Source organism: Bison bison, unplaced genomic scaffold (genome assembly GCF_000754665.1).
Source record: "Bison bison bison isolate TAMUID 2011002044 unplaced genomic scaffold, Bison_UMD1.0 scf7180017864506, whole genome shotgun sequence".
Lineage (NCBI taxonomy): Eukaryota > Metazoa > Chordata > Mammalia > Artiodactyla > Bovidae > Bison > Bison bison.
In genome coordinates, this window is record NW_011495063.1 from 1,360,915 (window position 1) to 1,371,689 (window position 10,775).

The following is a 10,775-nucleotide window of genomic DNA, read 5'->3' on the forward strand; positions in this document are numbered from 1 at the left end:
ACAGCTGCTCCAGGGTCCATGGGCTGTGCGCACTGGGTTGCTGGGCAGCTCGCTCCATGGCCTGCTCTGTAGGGGAATTTGAGCTCAGGACAAGGCAATGAAGGTGGGCAGACAAGGGGGAAGGAGCTGGAAGCATGAGTGGGGAGAGAGAATGGTGGAAAGGGGGCCTGGATGGGTCTGGGTGGGGCCCGAGGGCACTGTCCTCACCTAATAGGAGGCAGACAGGGCTGCTGGGCTGCCCAGCGCCTGCGCCAGTGACTGCAGCCACTTGTACGCAGTAGGAACCTGACATGCGCGTGGCAATCTCCAGCTGGGTCTGCTCACCCACCACAGTCCAGTTGGCTGGGGGCAATGAGGTGTTGCCCAGGCTCCAGACCTGAGACACAAACAGAGGTGAGCTTGCCCCCCTCCAAAACCATCACAGCAGTTAAGCCCTTTCACCTGCAGATCAGATTCTGGGTATGTGGCCACCCTGTCCTAGCATTCACCTGGAGACACCCCCACATGCACCCACCCTTCCTATTTCCTTCTCCCCTACAAAGCGGGTGAAACTTCTCTCTAGACTGACAGAGGAGGGACAAAAGCAATCTTCCGAAGTAGGTGTTAGACCAGTGGTTCACACAGATCAGTATGATTTGGGATCGCTTGGAGGGTTTGTTAAAATCCAGATTGCCAGACCCATCTCTGACATTCTGACCCACAAAGCCTGTCAACGGACCAAAGGATCTGCGTTCTAACAAGTTCTCAGACAATGCTGATGTTGCCGGTCCAGGAATCACACGCTGGCACCACTGCCTTAGAAACAGAGAGTCAGTCACAGCCTGGTTTCGTCCTGTTCTGTTTTCCCGCACTTGTGACCCTGGTCTCACTTTCCACGTCTGTAGACTGGGGATAACAACCCAGGAGAGACTGTGAGATGAGATGAGGTCATGTGGGTAAGCACTTGGCAGTGTCTGGCAAACAGGAGAGTCCCTGCTCTGCAGGTGCCATTTCTTAGTGCCCAGAGCCAGGGAAGAGGGAAGTCTTGGCAACACCATGGAGGGGTGCGTCAGCTTGTGGGGGGTACCTGGTAGCCACGGATGATGCCATTGTGGTTTTCAGCAGGTGGTGGGATCCAGCTCACAAGGATAGTGCCGTTGCCAGGTTTTAGGGTCACCTCCTGGGGAGGAGCACTGGGCACTGGAGGGCAGGGAGACAAACTGTCAGGAATGCTGAAGGAATCCTCGGGAATCTCTTTCTAGGGAAAAGAGCAGGACTGGGGACATAAGGTCCCAGCCATACTGACAAGAACAAGAGCTTCTCTCAGCTCTGCTTTCAGAGCCAGGACAAGAGGGGGCCCAGGAGTGGAAGCCACTATTCCTCTTCCTCCTGACTACAGAGGGATAGAAAGGGGCTGGGGGTATACCACTGGGTTCTGGAAGCATCCGTTCCTGACCTTGTTCAGGCAGCCTCAGGAGCAGCACGTTGCTGTCAGGGCCCTGAGCGCGGCCGGAGGACGGTCTCACTTTGAACTCGTAGTCCTGGCCCCAGTGGAGGCCCCCAAGCTCTGCGCTCTGCCAGCCAGCCAGCAGGGCCTCTGCCCACGGGGCTCCCTGGCCCCCAGGGGCGGCCTGGGTCCTGAACAGGGCCGTGTAGGACTGAGCAGGTGCAGCGGGGCCACTCACCTGGAAGACGGAGGGCGGGGAGGACTCAGGGCTCTTGTGAGCAGCCCTTTCTGGAGCTGTGACTGTTTCACCCCTAGGTCCCGGGCCTCACCTTCCAGCTGAGCCATACAGCTGGCCCAGGCTTGGTGCCCTTCTTGGGGTCTGGGTTCAACAGGGTCACGTTTTCCAGCTGAATGTGCACAGCCAGAAGCTCCAGGGGCTCCTTGTAGTCCCGGGGCTCTGGGAGCACACAGGGTGGGGATGGGCTCAAAGGTCAGAGGGAAGAAATTGAAGAGTGGAGCATCCCTCAGCCAAAGAGGAGCCAGAACTCCCAGACTGCCCCCGTCGTGAGCTCTCCAATGTCTATCCTCAGATGGGGGATGATGATGATTTAGCAGCTCAGTCGTGTCTGACTCTTGCGACTCCATGGACTGTAGCCCACCGGGCTCCTCTGTCCATGGGTTTCTCCAGGCAAGAACACTGGAGTGGGTTGCCATTCCCTTCTCCAGGAGATCTTCCCAACCCAGGGATCAAACCTGGGTCTCCTGCACTGCAGGGAGATTCTTTACCAACTGAGCTATGAGGGAAGCCCTCGGATGGAGGAACTGCCTCTAGATGAGGTCCCCACCACTCTGACCCTGATCCTGGGTCGAACCCCCACATCGCCTAACCCCAGCCCAAACCAGAGGGCACCATGCTGACTGGTGCCCCCCACCTTGGCCCTGGCGTCAGCTGACCGCCTTCCCCTTACCCTGGATGGACACCCTAGCCCCCCGGCTCTTCCGTTGTCCTGCGCTGTTGGTCGCCATACACACGTAGGTCCCCGCGTCACTCTTCTCTGCTCTTGCCATCAGCAGGGAGCCCTGGGACACCTGTCAGGACCAGGTGTCTTGAGAAGTCTCCCACGTGCGGAGGAAGGCCTAAGGCCTCACGGCCGCCCCTTCCTCAAATACTGCAGGAGACATGGGGCTGGGGCAGGGGGAGTGGGTCAGGACCTCGGGTGTGCACAGCTGTGGCCCGGACAGGATGAGGTTTGGGAAGGGGCTACACTCACCGAGTGCCGCCCTGACTGCAGGGCCAGGGGTTTCTCATCCTTCCACCATGAGACAGTGGGCTCTGGGTGGCCCCAGGGCGGCTCACACTGCAGAAGCACCTGCTCGCCCACTGCAGCCACTGTGTCCCGAGGCTGGACCTGGAAATCCTCCTGGAGGACTGTGGGGAGGACAGAGCGTTGGCACGCAGCAGGCCCCAGGCCTTCCATCCGGGCCTCACCTTGGCACTTCTGACCTGCTTTATATCACCTACCTTTGGGCTCTGCCTTGTGCTGAACTCTTCAGAGCCCCACCTCCCAGGTCTCCCACCTAGGACCGCCCCGCACCCAGCCATCCCCTCCCAAGTCTCCCCACCCAGGCCTCACCAGCCATGGACAGCCGCGCGCCCCGGCTGACTGCCGTGCCCAGCCGGTTGCTGGCCTCACAGGTGTAGACTCCCAGGTCCGTGGATCGGGTGTGGTCGTCGTGGGCACGTCCTCGGGGAGGGGGCCGCAGCAGCAGGAGGGTTCCGTCAGGGAGGAGGTGGTGAACGTCTGGGGGCACCATGCTCAGGGGGTGCCCGTCCAGCAACCAGCGGATGGTGGGAGGTGGCTGACCTGAGGCCTGGCAGCTCATCTTGGCTGGGTCAGGGCCCTGGAACAGCTGATCCTCAGGATGGACTAGAATCTGGGGTGGGAAATCCTGGGCCATGCTTCCTAGGGACAGGAAAGGAGGTGGGGCCCAGTCCGACTACCAGTAGGGCCCCCAAACCCCTGCACGTCTCATCTGCCTCCTCGTGTCTGAAAATGAGTTCCCAAATAACATACAGGGGACGTGAGGGTGATCTGCTTATGACATCTGTCACCCCAGGGTTGATTCAGCTGATCTGGCTGGCTAGGCGGGTGTCCCCTTCTTCCCTCACCACTCTGTGTGTGTCCCTCCAGAAGCTATGCCATCAGTCAAAGAGGACGACCGTCCATGATAGAGAAGGACCGGTCTTCAGTCAAGAGTATAAGCTGTGCTGTCCTGCTGGCACCTCCAAATAAGCTCCTAGATAACATGCTGGGAGGGAGGCGAGAGGGCCAGTGTGCACGCGTGGCACGCAGTGAGGGTCCATGGAGCTCTCAGTCTGTTTGTCTCTCTGTCTTGCACTTAACAGCACCACCATCATCATCACCATTGTCTCTGCTATCCCCACTGCCCAAGGGAAACAGAAGCGTAAGGGCCTCCCCTGCCTCGGCCAGGCCTTGGATCAGGGGTGCGCGGGTTAGGAGCGGGGAGGCCCGGCGGTACTCACCCGTGAGGAGCAGGAGAGGCAGGGCGCAGTGGACCCCGAGGAGGCGCGCTCCTCCAGCGCCCATGGCTGCTCGCGGGGCTCTGACCTGGTCCGCAGCACTTGGCCCTACTGCTCTGAGCTCACAGCAGCGGGGGAAGGAGGGGCGGGGCGGGCTGGTGGTGGTTGTTTGTGACCGAGACTCTGCCCCAGGAGGGAAGCAGCTTTGAGGAAACCGATGCTTCCTGCCCGGCCTTCAGGGCCTTGGAGAACTGGGAGGAGACCAGAGGAGAGAGACTCTATGACCTTGACCCGTTAGTCATAACCTCTGACTCTAACCTCAAACCCTAGTCTGGGATTTCTTAGAGGTAATCCTAACTGTAACTCCAGGAGTTTTGTTCCTTTAACTCCAAGCCTCTAGTGAACCATTCAATCCCAATCCCAATTCCTTTGTTTCCAGATGACACCCCTCACCCCTACCCCACTGCTAGAGTGGATTAGAAATCCAGGGCTGAGATCTCAGGGCACAGGCATTCTGAGGCTAAAGGTAGAGAAAAGCGACAAGGAAGATAACTTCATGGGGGGCAGTGTCTCATGTCCATTTCCCAGGGAGAGGTGGGGTGGTAATCCAGAAGATAAGGAAGATAAGAGACTCTGGGACAGTCTGGGAGATGCCTATAGTTCACGTAGTCAGCCCAGAGACAGACATAAACTTCTGAGAGACCTGGAGCAAGTGACTTAACCCTTGAAAGTCAGTTTCCTTATTTGTAAAGAGGGAATAATAATAATAACAACAATAATAGTTCCTACCTTGAGAGATGGAGTAAGAGAAGAGATGAAGCATAAAATCAACCAGAACAGTGCCTGATGCTTCGTATTGACATTGACATTGACATTGACATTGAAGTCGCTCAGTCGTGTCCAACTGTTTGCAATCCCATGGACTGTAGCCTACCAGGCTCCTCCATCCATGGAATTTTCCAGGCAAGAGTACTGGAGTGGGTTGCCATTTCCTTCTCCAGGAGCTCTTCCCGACCCAGGGATCAAACCCAGGTCTCCTGCATTATAGGCAGACACTTTACCGTCTGAACCACCAGGAAGTCCACTTGCTTCGTAAGTGATCAGTAAAGCTTAGCCAGTACTGTGATTTATTTATTTTTATGCACACCCCATCACTGAAACTATTTGAGCATCCTTGGCTGGGATATTTTTCAGGCCCTGGAAAGATAGCTGGAGTAAATGACCTTTAAGATTTTTTTCCAGCCCTGGGACTTCCCAGGTGGTCCAGTGGTTAGGAATCCACCTTCCAATGCAGGGGGTGAGGGTTCAATCCCTGGTTAAGGAACTAAGGTCCCACATGAGTGTGGCAAAAAAATAAAATAAAAATAAATCGTTTTCCCAGTCCTGAAATATTGTGTTTAGAGCAGACAGACCTGTAGCTTCTGAGCCTGCAATGTCAGCGCACACCCCGCTTCTCCCCAACCCCTCCCTAGAGATCCGCTGCTCTCCCCTTTCAGAGCCCAGCTCCTGTTTACAGGTCTCTTCCTTCCAAATCTGGAATCTCAGATATTTCCTGGAGCTGTTCCCGGAAGACCAAGGCCAGGCTCTGGGGGCTCAGCGGAAGAATGTCCAGCCTTTGTTCCCCATTGTTCCTGGCCAGCTCCTTTGTGGGGCCCCTAACCCAGCCGACTGCCTCCCTTCCTCCCCCGTCCCAGCCTGGCCTCCATGCCAGCCCCAGTCTCAGCCCCAGCCCCAGCCTTCATAGCCTGAAAGAGGAAGGCCTCCTTCACGCCTTCTTCTCCCCTCAAATGCAGAACAAGTCTGATTAAGACAATCAGGGCAAGAGAACACTGTGTTCTCTACAAACTGGGCATTTCCAAGGGGTAAAGAACAGACAGAGTGAAAGTAACAGAGGGTCAGAGCTGGAAGAATAGAAATTGATGTCAGAAAATAGAGTTTGGTATTTCAGAAGTGGAGGAGCACAAGGGAAGTGATAATTCCATGGGGGCGTGCAGGGTATATGCATGCAGGCAGAGCAGAGTAGAATTTACGGGGTCAAGGATCTGTGGGGCCAGCATGATGAAGGGGGTATTCAGATGGAGACTGAAGTCCGCCAAGAATGAGCAAGTATTAGGAAAATTAAACAGTTTTGTCTGGGCTTCAGAGACAAAGCAGAGCAGGCCTTTCACCTTGCCTCTAACCTGCCTGAACACTGCCCTGACTGTGAGTGCCCTAACTGCCCGATGCGAGGGCAAGACTTGTGGCACCATAGACAAGATAGGGGACAAATCTTGAAATTTTTGAGTCCTTGGAGTGGGGGTGGTCAACCAAGCCCCAGGCTTAACAACATTCCAAGTTTTACAAGACAAAACAAATAGCATTAACAAGAAGCCAGAGATGCAATTTGCTCAGATTGATGATGATATCTGTTTGCATCCTGGAATTATAAATGGGAACCCGAAAAAGCAATCTTTAAGTCTCACACACTGAGCAGATGAGCTGCCTGGGACCTTTTCCCAAGTGGGATTCCAGATGTGCCGTGACATGGGACTTCCCAGCGCTATTTGAGTCTGGATGTTGGTCAAAACCCAATTTGGTGAAGTATCCTCTGCTGTTTCTATTTCACCTTTCTTTTAATGTTACTATACTGAAAGTAAGCTAGGTAATTCTCTAATAAATATTGGTATTGTTTATTTGTGTATAACAAGTGGTTTATTTTGTTAACATAACCTTTGAACTGAGACGAAAGTGAAAACTTTCGGCAAAACGACGAGGAAGGATGGATTTACTGCTGCTGCTGCTGCTGCTAAGTCGCTTCAGTCGTGTCTGACTCTGTGAGACCCCATAGACAGGAGTCCACCAGGCTCCATCGTCCCTGGGATTCTCCAGGCATGAACACTGGAGTGGGTTGCCGTTTCCTTCTCCAGTGCATTAAAGTGAAAAGTGAAAGTGAAGTTGCTCAGTTGTGTCCGACTCTTAGCGACCCCCTGGACTGCAGCCCACCAGGCTCCTCCGTCCATGGGATTTTCCAGGCAAGATACTGGAGTGGGGTGCCATTGGAGATTTACTGCACATCCAGCCAATTTGGGATTTCCCAGGTCCAGAGCCCCCCAAGCCTGTCTGACTGCGTGACTGCCTGCCCTGCAGGAATGCTGCTGTTAGCAGTCCTCTCTGGTCTCTTTGGCTTATACATTGGACTTGGGGAAACTAACCAAGTTGTCTCCTAATGATTTAATGGCAGCTTGATTTGACTCAAATCTCTACACTCTAGAAAGATGGTGTGTTTCTCTTGGGGAAAAGGACAAGTCTCAAAGGAATTCAGATTCATGTCTAGGTGGTCCTCAGGTGGGTAGGAATGGGCAGGTGACTCAGGGAGAAGTGCCTGGAGGCTCTGCAGCTGGGGGAGGACTCTCTGCCCCACAGTCACATGATCCCTCCCTAGAGATGCTGTCAACACAGCCTCTTTCCATTCCCAGACTCTGCAGACCCAAGTGCTAAGAACTGATGGGGATTGAAGGGTCCCTTCACTCTGAGCTGTTCCTTTGGATATTAAGGCTTTCTCCTCTCTCAGTTCAAGCATCCAGGGCCCTCAGGGATCCGTGGAGTGAAGGCCAAGGGGACTTCCCAAAAGCAAGGCATGTCTGGATGGCTCTCAGAGGCCATGATGCTCATTTCCAGCAACCTGCCCCCCACCCCCACGGCATCCTGATTGTCTCATTCCCACACACTAAGGAAGAGCTGACTGTGTGAGTCATGGGAATGACGTTGGTGGATGGGAGCTGTCTCCAGCTATTTCGAGGAGGCTCTGCTTTGGGACCCTGGTGACGTGCTGACCAGTGACCACTTTAAACAGTATCTTCCTTACCCCCTGGTCTTAGAGTTTTGTGTTTTTGTAACTCTTTGACTGCTTGTAAGAGGGAAGAAAGAGGAGAGAGATTGTAAGGTGCTCTTTATAAGCACCCTCCAGAGGACATTTCTTCCTACCTCTGGCTCCTGGCTTCTCTGGCTTCTTCTGTGTTTTCTGGAAATGAAGCCAGGGCTCCTGCTGACCAGGCTGGTGGGGTAAATGATACTAATTCAGGTGGGATTGGATGTTGCAGTCTTGGTTCCACCTCTTACTGGCAGAGGGACCTTGAAAAAGTCATATAACATCTCTGAGCCCCACTTTCATCTGTAAATTTTCTGTATGAGGTTGGAGGACAGCGGTGCTATGAAGACACTAGGTCTGTGTGTAAACCAGCCCTTGAGTGTTCTGGAAAGGGTACAGCCCCTTGCTGACCACTAGAACCACAGCCCCCACCACCCAGGGCACTCTCTTTGGCCGTGAGATCCTACCCTTTCTGCCTTCTTGTTTTTAGTTTGTTTCCCTCTTTGTGTGAGTTTGGTCCCAATTTCCAAATCTTCCTCTGTTTCAAGATGCCAAAGGTTGGAGGGAAGTTGAGACAAAAGAGAAGACAGGAATGATCTCCTCTTAGCTGAAGGGGAAGTTGCCCAGACATCATTTCACTGGCTGAGCTTCTGTCTCCTCATTCCTGGGCAATTTCAGTGTCCATGTGGAAATCACGTCTAATACTCTCAACTCCACAGTTTCTTGACTTCCTTAGCACCAATGTCTGTGAGTCACATCTAGATCACACACTGGAGATTGGACCAAGTGGAGATTTCAAAGGCTGTTGATGTCACTATTTGCTCATGTGTCCAGGAAGAAAAAGAGACCAGACCAGTTATTGTACTTTGTGTTCAGCTTGTCAATGCCTAACTCCGCACCCCTACCCGCCCCCCCACCAACCCAGCTAAAGAAACGACCACCAGGAACACACTCGTTGTTAACATGTCGGGATTCTTACTCTTTGCAGCTAAGGGCATTCATATCATGGGGTCCCTCAGTAAGAAGGTGCATCTGTGCTAAGTCAAGTCTGATTCTGTGACCCCAAGGACTGTAGCCCACCAGGCTCCTCTGTCCATGGGATTTCCCAGGCAAGAATATTGGAGTGGGTTGCCGGTTCTTTCTTCAGGGGATCTGCCCAACCCAGAGATTGAACCTGGGACTCCTGCTTGGCAGGCAGATTCTTTACCACTGGGCCACCTTGGAAGCTCTAGTAAGAAGTTGTCAGAACCTATTATAAGATTTGGGTTTTGACTGGGTAATAGGAAGCGGAGCTTTGGTCTAAATTGGTTGCTTTTGGGGATCTAGGACAATTCAATGATTCTTTGCAGCAGAATGTCTTTAATAATTTCCTTACTATGTAGTAAGGAACTTCCCTGGTGGCTCAGACGGTAAAGCGTCTGCCTGCAAGGCAGAAGACCTGGGTTCAATCCCTGGGTCAGGAAGATCCCCTGGAGAAAGAAATGGCAACCCACTCCAGTACTCTTGCCTGGGAAATCCCATGGACAGAGGAGCCTGGTAGGCTACAGTCCATGGGGTCGCAAAGAGTCGGACACGACTGAGCGACTTTACTTTCACTTATTATATCAAATGGTTCTTTTTCTTCCTCTTCTATTATAAACATTACTGCTCTGAATCTTTATTTTGTATGTCTCCCAGTATCATTAAGATTTTCTTTACAGAATACCTAAACCTAGTTGTCGAATTTCTGGGTCTGTCTTAGGGCATACAAATTTCAATTTCAGATGCTAATGACAAATTGTTTTCCAAATCAGTTGATTGCCCCAATGTCCTTAAAGTCACATCTTCATAATAGTTGGTGGATTTCTTAGTTTTTGACAATCTAGGATGCAAAATAATGTTTTATTATTGTCTTAATTTGTATTTTCCCGATTAAATAATGAAGCTAAGCATCTTTTCAAGTGTTATCCACCATTTGTGTTTTTCACCTGAAAAGTATTTATTTCTATCTATTGCTCATTTTTCGGAGGCTTATTTTTCTTTTTCTCAATAACTTTCAAGAGTTTTATATAGCCTGGAAAATAATTCTCTGTGAATTAGAGATGTTGAGAGAACAAGTTTGGCCTCATATTTTCTCTTTCTTTATGCTGTAATAAATGTTCTTAATTTTTCATAGATATATTTATTAATATTTGTTTTTATGTTTAGTGCATTTTTTCTATTTTTGAAGAAATTCTTCTCTATACTAAAATAAGGAAATATTCTCCCATTGGTTCTTCTAAACATATTCAAATTTTACTTTAAAGTCTTGGATCTATCATGAATTGATTATTTTTTAGGGCTTGAGGTAGGGATATATTTTTTTTTGTTTTCCAGGTGGTAACCAATTATCCCAGCATGACTTATTGCTTAGTCCCAGTGACCTGCAATTATTCCTTGATCGCACATCAAATACCCATATATACATGTATAGCTTGTTTCATTGGTCTATTTGTCTAATTCTGCATGAATCCCATGCTATCTCAGTTACTAGAGGTGTATAATGTTTTGCTATCTGGTAGACTTCACTTTCACTTTTCACTTTCACACGTTGGAGAAGGAAATGGCAACCCACTCCAGTATTCTTGCCTGGAGAACCCCAGCGACGGGGGAGCCTGGTGGGCTGCCGTCTATGGGGTCCCACAGAGTCGGACATGACTGAAGTGACTTAGCAGCAGCAGCAGCAGCACCAGAGTGAATCCTCCCCAGTTACTTTTCAAAGCTGTCTTGTCTAACCTTGCACCTTTAGCTTATCAAGTCCTTGAAAACTTTGTGGAATTTAAACTGAATTGTCAGGAAAAACTGACATTTTATAACATTAAGTCTTCCTATTCATGAACTTCAGTTTAGTTCAGTGGCTCAGTCGTGTCCGACTCTTTGCGACCTCATGAATCGCAGCACGCCAGGCCTCCCTGTCCATCACCAACTCCCGGAGTTCACTC

General features: G+C 51.4%; 1 protein-coding gene across 1 annotated transcript in view; it reads right to left on the minus strand.

Moving 5' to 3' along the window:
- ROBO4 (roundabout, axon guidance receptor, homolog 4 (Drosophila)) overlaps nt 1-4,136 on the minus strand; it is a 14,803-nt gene extending 10,667 nt beyond the window's left edge. The window contains exons 1-9 of the mRNA XM_010829535.1: nt 3,972-4,136; nt 3,061-3,390; nt 2,698-2,855; nt 2,395-2,515; nt 1,756-1,883; nt 1,436-1,664; nt 1,067-1,179; nt 208-376; nt 3-66 (exon numbers count right to left, since the gene is read on the minus strand). Coding sequence (XP_010827837.1) covers nt 3-66; nt 208-376; nt 1,067-1,179; nt 1,436-1,664; nt 1,756-1,883; nt 2,395-2,515; nt 2,698-2,855; nt 3,061-3,390; nt 3,972-4,035 — 1,376 coding nt within the window. The 5' untranslated portion in view covers nt 4,036-4,136. The remainder of the gene's footprint in view (nt 1-2; nt 67-207; nt 377-1,066; nt 1,180-1,435; nt 1,665-1,755; nt 1,884-2,394; nt 2,516-2,697; nt 2,856-3,060; nt 3,391-3,971) is intronic.
- Between the last annotated feature and the right edge of the window lie 6,639 nt (nt 4,137-10,775).